We start from the raw sequence: 16,981 nt of genomic DNA on the forward strand, positions 1-16,981 counted from the left end.
AAATGGTGTTTGGGTGGGTGAAGGAATGGTGGAAATTGTGACGAGTATGTAAATTCTGAGCGATTTTAAACTCTATGAGAATGCTTATTCAGAATGTACCAGTGGTCCATTCAAATACTTTAAGCCTGGATTCGAGCTAAAACTACAAAAGGGACTCTCCAGGTATCGATTATGACAAAAAGCTCAATGGGCAATTTTTGGGCAAGATAAAGCTTGGCCAAAAAGCGAACTTCTGTATTCAGCAAAAGCCTCAATTCCAGGAAATCTTCGAGCAAATAGGTGGATTCCGTCCTCTTCAAACCACAAATACCCAGCTTCACTCCAAATAATTTACATGAAATTTTACACGTTAAATCTCTTCATCATGTTAGCGTCCTATTTTATGGAAGAAAAGAAAGGTGAAATTCTCTTAAAGACCTCTTGCCTTCAGGGTCCTATCAAATAGCCTGGAAGCCTGATTAATCTCCTTGAAAAGTACTTGGACGAACTAAATCAGCTTCAGAGATGACAGTGTAGGAAACAGGGGTACTTTATTCTGCATTTCATTAGCCTCTTTGCCTGAAAGCCAGGAAAGAAATTCTTAGTGTTGCATAATAAACATTCTGCAGATGCTTCTAGGAATAGCAAGAAGGATTACCAGTCTTTGATAGTCTTGAAAAATGAGTCACAATCATAGTAAAACAAATAGAGGGGGAAAAAACATCTTTTTGAATGTGCACATTAAAACAAGGACATACCAAACCATGAGTCACAATCGTAGTAACTGACCTCCTACAGCTGAAAGAATGAACTTAATATACGCTCCCCACAATGCCATGTGCCAGAGCAAGCAATCTTGATGACTTTAATAAATATGATCAAAGCAGGTTGTAGGCCATGCGCGTCAGTAGAGTACCTTCTCAATATTCTTTCAACGTTTGAATCAAATATTGGGAGGATAGAGCAGTAGCAACACTAATACCAAACTTTCTGGAATGTTGATCAAGTATCCACTGGATTAAGTTCGTCAAGAACTCGGTGATGATATTTCATCACTGTAATCCTCCAATTCTATGCTTGCAGATGAACCTGCATAAAAATACACAATCTCTTCTCTTAGATGTGTTGAAGTAGTGCATTTGTCAGGACTATAGCCAGGTGATAGTTAATAGCATCAAGGACCATAAATCAGAATTGTATATCCAGAACTCATAATCCAGTAACAAAATAGCAAGATCAAACTAAAAATTCGTAACTGTTCCTATGTCACCTGTAAGTATGACAAAACTGCATAATACTGAAATGCTTGTAAACTATGTCTTGTGCATAGACAGACAGAAATAGAGTTGATGAACCAAAGATGAAAAGAGATGGAAAGGATGGTACTGTTAGAGAATATACCTGAATTTCCAGCCACTAGAAAGCAAGTCTAATATGTTATCAGCGTGAATAATGTCTTGAACTCAGAATTGCTCCAGTCAACAGCTATAATACTTGACCTTTTATGCACTTCAACTTCACTTCATTCATCGATGTCATAATCACCAATAATCCTTACAAGAGCAAATTCCATTGTGAAAATGGTGGAAGCGATTGGAATCACGAATAACAATTTCCTTGTTTGTAATGTCAGACACACCCTTCATGAACTCATGGCAGTCTCCACATATACGAAGATTTTTAAAGATTCTAATTCTTCTACTGTTGCCATTGCTCACAAGTGCAAAAGCCAAAGCTAGCCTCTCACTATGATGAAAGAGATTTTCTTTCTTATCGGCATCTGGTACATTATGAAGCACATAATGTGTGTTTGGAGTATAACCAACCGACTGAAGTCTTTGATGCAGGTCCTCCAACTTTTGGTAAATATCAGTTAATTGTGGATGTGAAGCATCCTGAGACAAGAAGACGTGCGTTTTGGCATCGACCCCAACCCAGCTACAACCAGGTTCCTTCTTAACACCTCTACTCGACATTAATGCTCTAATTCTTGAGACATCATTCCACCTACCTTTGGCTGCATATAAGTTAGACAACAATATATAGCTTGAATCCTCATCAGGTTCAATTTCAAAAAGTTTTTGAGCAGCTTTTTCACCCATTTCTACATTTCCATGAATTTTACAAGCCCCAAGAACAGTCTCCCAGATTAACGTATTTGGAGCTATTTTCATCTGTTGAATGAAGCTTTCCAGCTCGCTAAACCTGCCTGCCCGGCCAAGGATATCAACCATACAAGCATAGTGATCAACTGAAGGAGCAATTCCATATAATTCGCTCATCAAGTGGAAATGCTTCTTTCCTTCTTCAACCAAACCCATGTGGCTGCATGCAGAAAGGACACCAATAAAACTAACCCCATCAGGCTGCACATCTTTATTCAACATGGCTTCGAAAGAGTGAAGAGCCTTTTCATTCTGCCCGTGTTTGGAGTGTCCACATATCATTGTGTTCCACAGCACTGTATCAACGGTTTCTATGCTCTTAAATATCATTTCAGCATCATCTACACAACCACATTTTCCATACATATCAACCAGTGCACTGGCCACATATACATCACAAAAATGTCCAGACTTAATTGCCCAGGAGTGCAGCTGCTGTCCATTTATAAGGCTTGCTATCCCAGCGCAAGCCCTCAGGCAGCTGGCCAGAGTAAATTCGTTAGCTTTGACTCCTTCCCTCTGCATCCGATTGAAGAAGCCAAGGGCCTTCTCTCCTTGATTATCAGTCTGAGCATAACCAGCAATGAGAACTGTCCAAGTAAAGATGTCTCTTTCACTCAATCTGTTAAAAATCAACTCCACATCATCCAGGCATCTGCACTTAGAGTACATGTCAATCAGAGCAGTTCCTACATGACCATCAGTACAAAGGTTATTCTTAAGTAAATAGGCATGCACTTGCTTCCCAAAACTAGCATTTAGCTGGCTAGTGCAAGACCTCAAAGTGCTTATTAAAGTGTACTGGTTTGGTCTTAGGCCTTCTATAAGCATCTTCTTAAAAATCATTGGTCCTTGATCAGAACTTTCACCATCATGATATCCAGATAAAAGTGCATTCCATGAAACCACATCCTTTTGACTCATCGCAGAAAAAACCTTTAGACCATCATAAACTAAACCAAGTTTCATGTACATGGTGATCAGAGCATTGCTAACTGACAAATCGGACTCAAAATTAAATTTCCAAATGCAAGCATGAATGCTTTTGCAAAAGCGTGGATCACCCAAATCCGTGGCAGCGCTAACAACAGTTGAGAGTGAAAATTGGTTAGGCCTCAATCCCGATTGCATCATTGAATGAAACAACTCCACCGCCTCTAGTTTCTGTCCTTGTTGATCAAGGCCACTCATCATCGTACTCCAAGTCACAATATCAGGGTCCCTGATCATCTTAAATACTTGCAGTGCATCATTTGCCAACTCACATTTGGAATACACATCGACTAGACCACAACTAATAAAATCATCAAAGGCACTCCCAATCTTGATTGCCATTGAATGAACAACCTGGCCTGCCCTCAAACTCTGCGAACTGGCACATCCCTTCAGAACAGTTGACAAGGTATAGTTACTGAACCTCATATCTGACTCTGTCATTTTACAGAACAAATTCAAAAGTTTATGTCCATCACCAAGTTGGGTATACCCATTAAGCAAAACATTCCATGATACAGCATTCTGCTCCGGCATGAAGAAAAATACTTTATCTGCATATTCCATTTCGCCACACTTAGCATAAAGATCAACTAAAGCAGAACCAACATAAACATCTGTAAATGCCTCCCCTTTAACAACCTCAGCATGCAACTGATTCCCGAATTCTAAACCAGAGACCATGGAACAAGCTCTTAAAACTGTTGCCAACGTGAACTCATTAGGTCTTATGCCTTCCCTCCTCATCTCACAAAATAACTGAACACCTTCTTGGCCAAGCCCTTCAGCTACAAACCCCGAAATCAAAGCAGTCCACGACACTACATCTTTCTCAGGCATCTCATCTAACACCCTACGCGCAAAGCTCAAAGCCCCACACTTAGCATAAAAGTTAATTAACGAAACAAATAAATGACTGTCAGGGTCAATCCCAATCTTGATCAAATTTGCGTGACGAGCTTTACCCTCATTCAAGCATAAATTTACAGCATAATACCGAAAGGTTTCCGAGTACCATCTCAACACCCTTCCTCTGTCCAAATTTACAACAGTGCCGTCGTCATCCACCCCGCCTAAATAATCCCCTCTAATTCTCCTTTTAGTCCCTTTTTGCATAGGAAGCAGCACCGAATCAGGAGAATCGAGATTTCTCGGCCCCGTTTTGGACCCATTTGAGAGTCGGAATTTTGGGATTTCTTTGTTCCTCCCTCCATTTCTGGACACGTTTGTGGGTGCACCAGGCGGCCTAAATCTTGGGATCTTGGCATTTCTAAATTGAGAATCAGTAGCTATATTATTGTATTCGATGGTTCTGGGAGCAGCACAAGAGGAAGAAAGAGACCGCACAGATAGTAAAGGAGGTGTCAGAAAAAGTGCCTGGCTTTTGCTGGGGAAAAACATCAAGCAAGGTATAGGATAAAGAGTTGAAACGAAACCTCGGATGTCGGGGGAGGCGGGAGACGCATTGGTGGAACGTCAAAATTGCATTTCATTCTACATCAACATTATTCTTCAGTAGTGCTATCAAGTATCAACGCACCTGAAGAAGGGTAAGTTCGTGTACTAACATTTTCTTCCGAGACAAGTCAGACGACAGATATTTCATGAGGTTAAATTGGAGGGAAAAAAATGCTTGCCTGAGGTATTTTAGTTAGTTTACGATGAGGCTGACAAAAATTTAAAAAAAAAAAGAGAAAGAAATTATATAAGGGTCTGTCTAAAATACTCTGTTCGGATGGGAGTGTTTTTTAAATATAATAAAAATTTTTAAAAGATATTATAAAAGGTAATCTAAAAATTAATTTAAATTTTTTTAAAATTTTAAAAAATATCTCAAAATATATTTTAGAAATTCTTTTACTCTTAAATATCTCAAAATATTTTTTAAAAATATCCCAAAATATAATTTAAAAACTCTGTTACAGCAAAATTTTTCAAAAATATCCTCAAAAACAGTCAATCCAAACGCAGAAATTTTCTATCATACGGTATTTTTTTAATGATACTGTAAAAAGTGTAATGCTTTTGTATCTATCCTACAGTACTATATGCTTTGATTGTTAAAAGGAAATAACGCGTTGTTCAAATCGGGATCAAAAAAATTTTATTATTTTATAGAAGTTATTAATTTATCAAGATTTTATTGTAGTATATTTTTTCTTTTCTTTTTTCTTGGAAAGGAAATAGAATACCAGTATAAACATATAAGTACTACTTTTATGGTGCTGCATTTGAATTACTGGCTTCGTGCTACCCGAAGTGGTTATTCGTCGGATTTAGTCATCATTTAGATACAAATTCAGGTAGTTGTATTCAATTTTAGATATTCACTTTTGCAATTTCTTGTTGTACATCAAAGAGCTTATTTAAAAAGTGGGTGACTCTTGGTGAAATCCTTCTACTGAACTTAATCTTCACTGATAAAAGTTAAAGATGGATTTCAGGTATTTATATTTTGAAAAATAATATTGATTAAGGAAAAGCATATAAATACAATTATATACAGTAATAATTGTTAGTGTGTTAATTTATATAGTTTATTAGATATGATTTAAATTCTAAAAGAAAATATATTTGTTTGGTCAAGATGAATGAAATACCAAAGGAATATCATGAAATACTCTAATTTACAATTTTTTAAGTAAACTTTTACTTAATTTTAACCATGATGTATTTGTTTTTAGGATTCAATTACACTAAGGCAAATTATTACCTTTCCCCCCTCGAAGTGAACGTGAAAATTCGCATAATCATGTCATAGTTTACAATTATTGAATGTGTTTTTTAAATTTATTTTTTATTAACACGAAAGAAACATAAAAAGGAAGAAAACTTTTTTTAAATAACCAAGGACGAATAAAGATACATTTATTCACTATTATTATTATTATTTGATAAGAAAATAGTTCTAATTTTATAATTTCTTATTTATAATTCTTTCTATATTATCATTCAATCCATCCCTCCTCATTTATTCACTTAAAAACAACAAACTTGATATTATTACTGCATTATTTTTTTTCTTTTTCTGATAGCACATTTTAGTATTCCCTTTTGGCCATTTCCCAAAAATTTTCACAACTAAAATTGGCTGGTAATAAATTTTAAAAAATGAAAAAGAAAAAAAAAAAGAGAGATAGTTTCCATGAATCCCGTGGTTATCTCGCGTCCATAACGGGTTCGAGCACCGGAGCTTACAGGCTAGCCGCCGCCTCATCCTAAATTTTTGGTTGGGGCCCATAAGCCCCATTCCCGCAACCCCATAATGATGAGTCAGGAGTCAGGGCTTTGCCAGGCAGCCAAGCTGTCGGTCATTCTTAACTGCGGTTAAATTTTGACCACACCCTTCCCTGTTCTGACTTTGCACTCCTTCCCTCCCTCTCTCTCGCTCTCATATTTTCTTTCGGAGCCGGGTTTTAATCCGATATATTCGCAGTCCCCGGCTGTTTGTCTCCTCCCCACGCTTCCACTGTGTGAAAGAGAAACTTCAGCCAAAAGAAAAAGAATTAGTTCATTCGACTTATAACTGTCGGTGGACGGGGTGGAGTTTATTTTCTGTTTGCAGGAACGGCCATAGATTTCTCATTTTCTGAGGGTACAGAGAGAAAAAAAGAATAAAGGAAAAACAAGAAAAAAAAAAAATATATATATATATAGAGAGAGAGAGAGACATGAAATAAAGAGAGAGAATCGCTTGGTATATAAGCCATTACAGCTGAAGCCACGGCCTCTGTATCCATCTGTACCACCTCTCAATATAGACTGATATATTCTATATATTTCTGTATCTTTCTCTCTATATAGATTATAATAGACGAAGAGGTGTTAAATCGAGCTTCCTTTTGGTTTCCAAGCGAGGAATTCCGGAGCCACTGGCCATGGCGGAGTCAAGCTCAAGCGACTCCGTTTCTGTCGATGTCGAGACCATTTATCTTGGCGGAAAGGTTCCCTTTCTCTCTCACCTATCAACTTACTACGCTCTGTTTTTTTTTTTTTTTGAGTTGTGTTGTTTATTTATGAAAACACTCGATTTTACGCAAAATGATGAAATGCTGTGTGAGGATTTTCGGTTCAATATGTCTGTTCAAGAAGAAAAAAGAAACGAAACGTCAGTTCTAGCTTCTTTTTTTTTTTTGCTTGAGAAGATAATCTTTAATGGTAATTCGTTAGTTTATTACTCTTTGTGGTGATTTTCTTGTGTAATATCTTGGTAATTGGTGAATTCTTTTCAATGCTTTAGAGTTCTGGAACTTCTTCAATTGTTTTGTTCCCAAATTAAGTAACCAAATATCGTCGATATCCAACACGAGATCTCTTACCCTGGAGTTGTAATTCTGCAGTTGCAGTTGGAACTTATGTATTTATTGAGCCAAATTTTGAGATATGATTTGTTTAGCTAATTATCCGTTTTTGTTGAGTTATTAAAATTTCATCCAGCTTCAATCCTTTGTTACTAAATGCCGTGTAGCCATTTCTTAATATCTTACAAATTTGCGTCAATTGAGGGGGTTTAAAAAATTTTAGATTCTGACGATTATTTTTTTTGTTTAGTTTTTTATAAGATAAAGGAGATAATGGATCTTAACTCGTTTTATTTCTTTGCTTCAATGATTTTCCCCTCGCGACTGGGAGGAGGAGGATTGCAATGAGGGTTTCCTGTTGCGTTAGTATTGCAGAATGAAAGTGCTAGTATTGTATGAGCTATCAAATCTGGCAAGTGAAATTTCAGGCATAAAATATTTGAAGCGGTTAGGTTTTTTGGACTTATGTTTGGTGTTTTTCTGGGCATTTTATATAAGGTGGGTAAAGACAGAATTATCTGTTCTCGACGTTTCCAGTTGGTGGTTTCCTGATTCTTGAAATCTATTGGTTAAAATTTGCCAAATGATGCAAACTTTTTTGTTGTGACACCTGTCATGTTCTAATTTTCAGTTATTTAAACCATAACCACCGTGGCAGTTACTCTGGGCATTTTTTGGTGCTGCCTGTGTGTTATTTTTCTTACTGGTTAGGCGTTGCAATCATCACTTGATTATTCCATCTGTCAGGGCATTATTTGTAGTTGGCCCCACATTTTTCTTTTAAGCTGGATTTTCTTTTTGAAGAGTCCAATCACTGGAAAACTTAAAAGCTAATTCTTGTCCCACCCTTTTTTTTTTCTCTTTTTCTTGCCAAAGTAAGAGTATAATTAATTAATCAAGAGAGGATGAATTGCCTATAATGGACTGAAGTTTTCTTTTATTTCAAGTTTGCCACAAATAAGCAACGATTTTTCCTTAGTTGAATTGGTTTTGTCCAACAGATATTAATGGTACGGAGTATGTTTGTCCTTTTTTTTTATAGTTTCCCGAAATTTGGAGTTATGGTGCGGTTGGTTCTCTATTGGAATTAGAATTGGTCAGATACAATTTCAATTGCAGACTGACTGCAAGCACTACTTGATCTTTTTGTCCTTGGTTTGAAGTCCCTCTGCCTCATAGAGTTCTCCTTAACATCAGACATTATCGTCAATGCAGGAACATATTGTAAGGACTGGCCGTGGTTCTGTGTCTGTTATAGTATACGGAGACAGAGAAAAGCCTGCACTAGTCACTTATCCTGATTTAGCTCTAAATCGTAAGTTATGAGCTTGTTCTTTTACAATTTAGACGCTCAAAATGTTTCTTTTTCTTTCTTTTTTAAGATACATTTCTCTTGTTCTTTGGATCATTTTCTCTAGTCTGATCAGTGGTTTTAAACTGTCTTTTTGCAGACGTGTCTTGTTTTCAAGGATTGTTCTTTTGTCCGGAAGCAGCTACTTTGCTGCTACATAATTTCTGCATCTATCACATTAGTCCTCCTGGGCATGAGGTCAGTAAAGTCTTGCGTGTTGGCTTTGTATTTAAAATATTATGTTTTGCGGTCGCAGTTCTTTTTTCGGCTCTAAACATAGTATTTTCTTAGTAATGCTTTTACTCACATAATACTTTTTTGGGGACTTCCACAAGAGTTCCTGCAGTTGGGAGCTGCAGCAATTTGTCCTGATGATCCAGTTTTGTCTGTTGACGATTTAACAGATCAAATAATTGAGGTTCTAAATTATTTTCGGTAATTTCTATGCTACAAGTCAAATAAATGCAGTATTTATTTTGTGCTGGTTTCCTCCAATATTTATTATTTTTAATTTGCTCATAATTTCCTATATGTATCTTGATCATTCACTTGTTCCTGATAACAAAGTGTGATCTGATGATGTAGGCTGGGTGCAGTGATGTGCATGGGGGTGACAGCTGGAGCTTACATCCTCTCCATGTTTGCTGTATGTTACTTTCATGAATCCATGCAGATGTCATCTAATGGTGCTTGCTTTTCCTTGATTGACATTGTTTCTGTCTCAGATGAAGTATAGGGAGCGGGTCCTGGGATTGATCCTTGTATCTCCACTATGCAGAACCCCTTCCTGGACCGAGTGGTTTTGTAATAAGGTTTGTTTTTCTCTTTTCCCTCTTTTACGTCTATTTCTTGTACATGGCCTAAAGGAATTTTTGCAATTTAAGGTTAAAATTTTTGCTAAACTGTAGGTGATGTCAAATTTGCTATATTACTATGGGATGTGTAGTCTGCTGAAGGAGTGCTTACTTTATCGGTTCTTCAGCAAGGTATCCTTGTATTCTGATCAATCAGTGAGACTTCCTCCATCTAGCCCTATGTTTTCTTTCCCTTTTCTCCCACTATCCTTCGACCTAAGGAAGTTAACTGAACTTGCATCAGGAAGTTCGTGGTAGTGCAGAAGTTCCAGAATCAGATATAGTCCAAGCTTGCCGAAGAGTTAGTCTTTATTCTTCTATTTCTGCATTTTTGCTTGAATCAGACATATTCATGTTATATCTGGCCAGATGCTTACTTATTGTGGTTTGTGTTTTTTTCTATATAAATTGTTTCCAGTTGCTAGATGAGAGGCAAAGCTTAAATGTCTTTCGATTTCTTCAAGCTATTAACAGGTAGAAGAAATTTGAGCATTTAATTGCATTTGGGCATTTGAACTTTGTTTTTGGATTGATGTTACAATTACATGCCTTGCCAATGAACAGGAGACCTGATATTACTGAAGGCTTAAAGACACTGAAATGTCGAACACTAATATTTGTCGGGGAGAATTCTCCTTTCTATGGTGAGGCTCTCCACATGACAGCCAGACTGGACAGAAGATACTGTGCTTTAGTTGAGGTATGCTGTGAATGACGTTGTCCTAAATGGCATGTTGTCATTGTACTTCATGTTGGACTCGTAGCTTTTCTGCAAATGAAGCCAAATAGAATAGGGTCCTGATCTTTTTTTTGGTTTCTAGGAAAGTTTCTTCACCATATTCCACTGTTCATATTAGTCAGACTTTAAGAGAGAAATGCACTAAAGATATTGAACTAGCAGTACTCAAGTCACCTGCCTTGAATTTTGTAAGGGTTTGTAGCACCTCTTAGAAAAATCCATCTTACAATGTCTCTATCAATTGCTGAGATCCGAATTCACTGTACAAGGCAATAATTATGAGATCTTGTGCCCAATCAGTTGGCTACTTATTATAGCATGATATGCAGGGGAGTTAATGTGGGATCAGTTTAGGGAGAAAATACAACACAATTGTCAAATGCTGATTTATTGGGACTTCTCCAGGTCCAGGCTTGTGGATCAATGGTGACAGAAGAGCAGCCTCATGCGATGTTGATACCCTTGGAGTACTTCTTAATGGGGTATGGAATGTACCGACCAAGCCAGTTTACTGGTAGCCCTCGGAGTCCTCTGAGCCCAACTTGCATATCACCGGAGCTTCTCTCTCCAGAAAGCATGGGATTGAAACTAAAACCAATCAAAACTCGGATTTGATATTGACTATCCTGAACAGACCAAGAAAATGTTGGATTCAAATTACATCTTGTATATGAATAATCGACGTTTTTTTTTTTTAATCTTTTTTGTAATTCTATTCAATTGTTTTGTTAATGGGGTAGATATGTTTGTAGATATAGACATAGGATGATGATGATATTCTTTAATGGATATAGACGGCGGAGATATGAATTCATTCATTTGTAGTTCAGTCATAAAAATTCTCTCGGAGTTGTAACTTCTTGAAAGAGACATTTTAATATATGATGAAAAGCGATCAATAATTGAGTTTGTGAGGTGCTGACCCTTCTGTGACACGTATTCTACTTGTCTGGACTTTGTCATGCTTTCTCGGCGATCTACATTACCTCCCTAACAGCTTCCTGATGGAACTGTCAAATTCATGTTCGCCAAGGTGGTTCAAAGTGCTTGGTGGGCAGCCTGGACTGCCGCCACATGTAAGCCACTAACATAAATTAAAAGAAGGTTGGCGTCAGTCGTTTTCTCAACTGTTATATTGCATGGGACGAGGTGGTTCTGGGAAGATATGATGCAAGCGCCAACTGGGTGTTTGGTTTTGCGGACGTCTTGTATACCACCCTGGAGACGACGTTGTATTTCCATGTTGACTTGGACTCCTCAAGAGTAGACTCAAATCGCCCACCTGAAGTTGGACTAATACCCCATATTTTGGGCACTTTTTTATAAGAAATGAGCGTAGATAAATGCCTACTGTCTTTGTTATTTTTTTACTGAATATATAAGTTATCACATCAATATGGCAGAATACTATTCACATTTAAAATAATTATTGAAAATGGATAAATAGATCCACTTCAACACAATTATGGCACCACAATCATATAGTTTGCGGTTTTGTTATATGTGCTCCACGCAAAGTGTGTTTGAAATGTATAAATTATTTGAGATATTTTTATTGTAACACTTTTTCTGATATGATGTATGTGAGATAAAAAGATGATTGAAAAATATGTTGATGATGCAAGCAAATCAGTGTGTGTAAATAAGGTGTAAATAAAGTGAAATAATCTTCAATCCAAACACACAAATTGTTAATTACCTTAAAATTGCTTGTACTTTAGCTTTTAAAAAAACTTTTCTACCGAAACCACCTTTTATTTTGTGACCCATCTAAAAATAGACACAATAATGGTTTAGAGAAAAATGAAAATTCCAAATTTCAAGATAACACAAAAAGGGTTTTGGAGGAGAGGGATCGAAACCACTGGGTAAGCTTTTCGAAAAGATAATTAATCTAGTAATTGTCGAAACTTTAGGACTAAAAGTAGGGAAAAAATTTATAAAAAAAGGTTCAAAAAAAAACTATATGAAGGAAATAGGGAAAAAAGGAAAAGGGAAATTTTGGTCCAATAACAATGGTACTGATTTTGCGCATAGAAATCATTTAGTAAATGTATTGATAACCCAACAACACAGACCCAGAAAAGGAAAAATAGGAAAATCCAGCAGTCAAAGGCGGAGTTGGACTCTACCGCCATATTTGATATTTCAGGTACCATAGGCGCCCGGGAAAATTTGTTTATTTTTTTAATATTATTCTCGGGTCGCCGAAAAACCTCTGAAAATGGCTAGCGAGATCGTGATAATATTCGACTTCGACCGGACGCTGATAGACGACGATTCTGACAGATGGGTTATTAAAGGAATGGGTCTGACCCACTTGTTCAATCAGCTCCGACCCATTCTATCTTGGACATCTCTCATGGTTAGCAGTAGTAGTTATAGCAAATATCCGAGTGTGATCGCTCAATCATAATGCATAGGGTCCTCACTTGTTTAATGTCTTTGAGTATTCTATGGGTCGAAAACTTTGGATTGTGTTAATTGAGTTTTTTCTTTGGCGCATGAGATCGGTTTTAGTTGAGGATTAACTTTGATTTTTTGTGAATGTTATGATTTTTGGTTCTGTTTAGATGTAGCTCGTCTTTTTTTTTTTTTTTTTTTCTGATGGAAACAATTGTTCATCACAAGTTGGTCCTTCTGGGCTGGGATGTCATGCATATACTTGCATCTAAATTATTGAAGTTTGATTTAAACAGTTTAAGCATGTAATGCATGTCCATTTACTTACATTTGAGTAATTAAAGTTGGTTTGAACAGTTGAAGCATGTAATGCATGTTGAATTGTTTGGGAGATCGCTGGATCCAAAAATTGGCTATCGAAGCCCCTGAGCCTCAGGGATTTTCTTCGAAGTGTAGAAAGTTAGAAACATGAGGTAGATTCATATAAGTTAGTCGAATGTTTAATCAAGTGTCAAGGTCTAATATAACGTGATTCAAGTTTTTGCTCTTCATATAATGTTTCTGAAGATGAATATTCATTTTGTAACCATTTTGTATCCAACCATAATTGCACTGACAAAAAAAAAAGAGCAATGAAAGAAAAGAAAAACTGGGGGATTTAAACTATCTTGGGTATATAATCTTTATTTTTGGCTTCACGGCTGGAATTCTAGATTGAAGATTGATGAGCTGTAATTGGCACTTATGATACGGTCTTCTGTTTTCTAGGATAGGATGGTTAAGGAACTACACTCACAGGGAAGAACAGTAAAAGACATTGCTGAGTGTTTAAAAGGGGTTCCATTGCATCAACGTACTGCTGCAGCCATTAAATCTGCACATGCTTTGGGGTAAAGTTCTAGTGTGCCTTCATCTTGACTAACATATGTCATCTACTTTCGTTTATAAGAAACTAAAATTCTTGGTTGTGCTAATTTATTTCATGTTATGTCAGATGTGATCTAAAGGTGGTTAGTGATGCTAATAAGTTCTACATTGAGACTATATTAAAGCATCATGGACTGTATGACTGTTTCTCAGAGATCATCACAAACCCAACTCTGGTGGATGAACATGGAAGGCTTCAGATCTTCCCTTACAATGACTTGGCGTCACCTCATGGTTGCCATCTCTGCCCTTCCAACATGTGCAAGGTATTCTCATTTTTACATTTAAGCGACGCGCCACTTTGTTTTCTACTTACTTTACCATCTTAGTATAGACTTTCTCCTCAAGATTAAAGTGTCCCTCAAACAAGTTGCATTCGTCTGCTGTCATGATAGACGCCCAACATTTCTGATGTGATCTAAATAAACACTAGCGAAGGAGCAGAAAAACTGTCCCCCGTGCAAACTTTCTTACTGTTTTGAGCTGCTTTTGGTTCTTGATGTTCTCTCCATTTACTTCTGTTTTCCTTTTTTTCCCCCATTATTCATGACTTAGTAGATGATAAAGAGCAACTTGGATGACAGTTGTCAATCTGTCAAAACTCATGCACCTTTTGTGCATGGAGGCTTCCATATTTTGAAAATATTGCACCTTTTACTTTTCCTCTCGCCCACGATCTGTAATTCTTTGGGGCTAAAACAGCTTGCTATTTTCTTATTTACCTGATGGAATATATGTGTTTAAGAGAGCTAGCTTCAACTGTGCTTTCAATTTGGCTAACATTGGTATTTGCTTGGCAATACTTTGTTTCTGCAGTTGTATTTAGTTTTTGGGTATTTGACTGGACTTGAATGCTGATGTTTTACTACTTTCCATTTAGTTGCTTTTGATGATGAAAATGGTAAAATTGGCAGTAACAATTGAATTTTAAATTCTTTCAAGGGGAAAAAAGGCTCTCCAAGTACAAAGATGTATTGGTTGAAGTGCTTTATAATATGAAGACAAATGTTGTTTGATGCTTAGTCTTTCCTGAATTACTCTTACACAAGTCAATGGCAATGAGGCCTTCCGAGAGAATCTCGCGAGTCGTGAATATTGTGTAGAGATGTTTGTGATGGTGGTTACGCTTTGAACTCCTGACAATCATATCCTTTTTCTAGTTACCAGTCTGTTATTGTAGCAGTAATCCTGTTATCAGTGTTAATGAATTAAACTTTTTCAGCAAACTTTTCACGCAGGGTATTGTTATTAAGCGGATCCAAGCTTCAATTGCTCCGCATAGGGAGGCCAAATTCATATATCTTGGGGATGGAAACGGTGATTTCTGCCCAATTCTGAAGCTTGGTAAAGGAGACCGCGCGTTGCCTCGAAAGCATTATCCTTTATGGGAACTTATCAGGAGCAATCAAGAGTTTGTTGAAGCAGAAGTTCATGAATGGTGCAATGGTGAAGAACTTGAGCACATCCTTCTTGCACTGATTGACAGAATCTCTGGTGAAGACATCAAAAAGGCACCGGTGGATGAAAGTCGTTAGCATGGTATAAATGGATTATGCCAGTGACTACTGCACAAGCCCATAAATCCATAATCAACTTTTGCGCTGTCGTCTATCTCTCAACTTGGTGCTAATTACCATTCTGGAGGGGTCCCGGCCTTATTGCATCAAATTTGATCTTCTGTGCTAGTTTGCTGTAGTAGAATGACCTAAATATCCATTAACTCTTTCTTCTGAGATCGGATACCATTTAGAGAAACAAAGAGGAGAATCTTTACAACCCAATCAAGTAAAAGGGTGAGAATAAGTTCCTCTTTGCAATGCAAACTCAAATTTGCCCAGAATCTGCTATCAACTTATCTTCTTGAAGAAGAAAACGAAGAACAAAACACCTGTTAAGATTTTATATTTACGCCTTTCAAAGCTAGACAGATGATAAACGATTGTACGCAAGGGATAGGACTATCATGAATGAATGAGATTCCTTTGTGATGTGAAGAGTAGGGAAAATCGTTCAAAATATCTCTCATATTTTGTAAAATAATTTTTTTCATCTTTCACTTTTAAAAGTGTAATTTTACGTCCTTTAAAATTCATATTGATCAAATTTGGTTCCTATTTAAGTTTTCAACTAGTTTTTTGTCGGAATTCACCACGTACCTTGCACGTGATCATTTTTTAAGAGCAAAATTTTCAAATCAAATTTTACATATTTCGATTCATAGTTTCTCACATTTTTTATGAATTTTTTTATTCCTAACATTTTACAAAATAAATTATTTTGTCCGTCACATTTCACAAAATGAATTTTTTCATTCCTTACATTTTTCAAAATGAATTTTTTCATCCCTCAATGATTATATGAACAAATACTGTTTTTTTCTTAAACCCATGTATATATCTATTTGATTTCACCTGAATAGTATGAATATCATGTAATATATCTCTATTTAATTTCATCAAAACAGGTTAATCGTAGTTGTACACATGCTATTCAATAAATATATATAGTGGTTTAAAACTAATAATTTTGGTTTAAACCCATATATGATTTCACCATGTGAACCTATTCAATATTTGTGACTTTTCTTTTTTGGTAATAATTTATTTATTAAGTTGTATAATAATGTCATCTATTTAATGGGTCCTAACTCGAATTTTATGATCGTGCTAACAAATTACAGTTTAAATTTGAAATTTTTACTCACCACTTTTAACAGTTGAATTACTTGTCTTCTAATTGTTTTAAAATTTGAAAGTGCCAATCACTTACTTCTTTTTGTCATACTTTTCCTTTGTTTATTTTTTCTATCCAAATTTAATTCGATATAAACACTTGATAGTGTTTAGAATTAAATATCTTCTTTGTTTTCAATTTTAAAGTAAAAGGAAATGAATATGAGTGAAAAACTAACAATTTTTTTAAACTCATGTATATATCTATTGGATTTTACTGGAGTAATACAAATAACATCTAATATATCTCTATTTGATTTCGCCTAACGAAATCAAATAGAGATATATTATATACTATTTATACTGTTCATGTGAAATCAAATAAATATATACATAGATTTAAAAAAAAAAAAAAACTATTCGCACATATGATCAATGAGGGGTGAAAAAATCTATTTTGAAAAATGTGAAGGATGAACAAATTTATTTTATGAAATGTGAGGGACCAAAAAATTCATTTTGTGAAATGTGAGTAATTATAAATTAAATTATATAAAATTTGACTTAATAATTTTGCCTTAAAAATGATCACGTGCA

General features: G+C 36.0%; 3 protein-coding genes across 7 annotated transcripts; 2 read left to right on the forward strand and 1 right to left on the reverse strand.

The window, feature by feature from the left end:
* Positions 1–63: 63 nt before the first annotated feature.
* LOC113695037 (putative pentatricopeptide repeat-containing protein At3g15130) lies at positions 64–4,792 on the reverse strand. 3 transcript variants are annotated; one of them, XM_027213995.2, is made up of 3 exons: positions 1,381–4,792; positions 896–1,068; positions 64–558 (listed from the first exon to the last, which is right to left on the reverse strand). In XM_027213995.2, exon 1 carries the CDS (start codon positions 4,536–4,538, stop codon positions 1,521–1,523), a length of 3,018 nt encoding a protein of 1,005 aa, XP_027069796.2. In that variant the 5' UTR covers positions 4,539–4,792; the 3' UTR covers positions 64–558; positions 896–1,068; positions 1,381–1,520. The 3 variants fall into 3 exon arrangements, with proteins under 3 accessions (XP_027069796.2, XP_027069794.2, XP_027069795.2); XM_027213993.2 differs by having other exon boundaries at positions 769–1,068; XM_027213994.2 differs by having other exon boundaries at positions 738–1,068.
* Positions 4,793–6,404: 1,612 nt separating this feature from the next.
* On the forward strand, positions 6,405–11,296 carry LOC113694960 (protein NDL1-like). 3 transcript variants are annotated; one of them, XM_027213899.2, is made up of 11 exons: positions 6,405–7,081; positions 8,654–8,753; positions 8,890–8,987; positions 9,136–9,224; positions 9,375–9,435; positions 9,515–9,601; positions 9,698–9,799; positions 9,888–9,944; positions 10,062–10,117; positions 10,208–10,343; positions 10,712–10,849. In XM_027213899.2, exons 1-11 carry the CDS (start codon positions 7,016–7,018, stop codon positions 10,718–10,720), a joined length of 861 nt encoding a protein of 286 aa, XP_027069700.1. In that variant the 5' UTR covers positions 6,405–7,015; the 3' UTR covers positions 10,721–10,849. The 3 variants fall into 3 exon arrangements, with proteins under 3 accessions (XP_027069700.1, XP_027069698.1, XP_027069699.1); XM_027213897.2 differs by having other exon boundaries at positions 6,411–7,081; positions 10,788–11,296; XM_027213898.2 differs by having other exon boundaries at positions 6,413–7,081; positions 9,698–9,775; positions 10,788–11,296.
* A 1,163-nt stretch (positions 11,297–12,459) lies between these two features.
* Positions 12,460–15,493, forward strand: LOC113694967 (thiamine phosphate phosphatase-like protein). The gene is made up of 4 exons (XM_027213907.2): positions 12,460–12,747; positions 13,554–13,675; positions 13,780–13,978; positions 14,951–15,493. The coding sequence occupies exons 1-4, from the start codon at positions 12,607–12,609 to the stop codon at positions 15,245–15,247; spliced, it is 759 nt and encodes a 252-aa protein (XP_027069708.1). The 5' UTR covers positions 12,460–12,606; the 3' UTR covers positions 15,248–15,493.
* The last annotated feature ends 1,488 nt before the right edge of the window (positions 15,494–16,981 follow it).

The sequence above is a fragment of the Coffea arabica genome, chromosome 6e (genome assembly GCF_036785885.1).
Source record: "Coffea arabica cultivar ET-39 chromosome 6e, Coffea Arabica ET-39 HiFi, whole genome shotgun sequence".
In the NCBI taxonomy this organism is placed as follows: Eukaryota; Viridiplantae; Streptophyta; class Magnoliopsida; order Gentianales; family Rubiaceae; genus Coffea; species Coffea arabica.

Coding starts and splice junctions, on each gene's coding strand:
- LOC113695037 (XM_027213995.2), bottom strand. CDS start 4,538: ATGTTTTTCCCCAGCAAAAGCCAGGCACTTTTTCTGACACCTCCTTTA.
- LOC113694960 (XM_027213897.2), top strand. CDS start 7,016: ATGGCGGAGTCAAGCTCAAGCGACTCCGTTTCTGTCGATGTCGAGACC. Junction 8,754..8,889: donor TCCTGATTTAGCTCTAAATC/GTAAGTTATGAG, acceptor GTCTTTTTGCAG/ACGTGTCTTGTTTTCAAGGA. Junction 9,800..9,887: donor CCTTGTATTCTGATCAATCA/GTGAGACTTCCT, acceptor AACTTGCATCAG/GAAGTTCGTGGTAGTGCAGA.
- LOC113694967 (XM_027213907.2), top strand. CDS start 12,607: ATGGCTAGCGAGATCGTGATAATATTCGACTTCGACCGGACGCTGATA. Junction 12,748..13,553: donor TATCTTGGACATCTCTCATG/GTTAGCAGTAGT, acceptor TCTGTTTTCTAG/GATAGGATGGTTAAGGAACT. Junction 13,676..13,779: donor AAATCTGCACATGCTTTGGG/GTAAAGTTCTAG, acceptor ATGTTATGTCAG/ATGTGATCTAAAGGTGGTTA.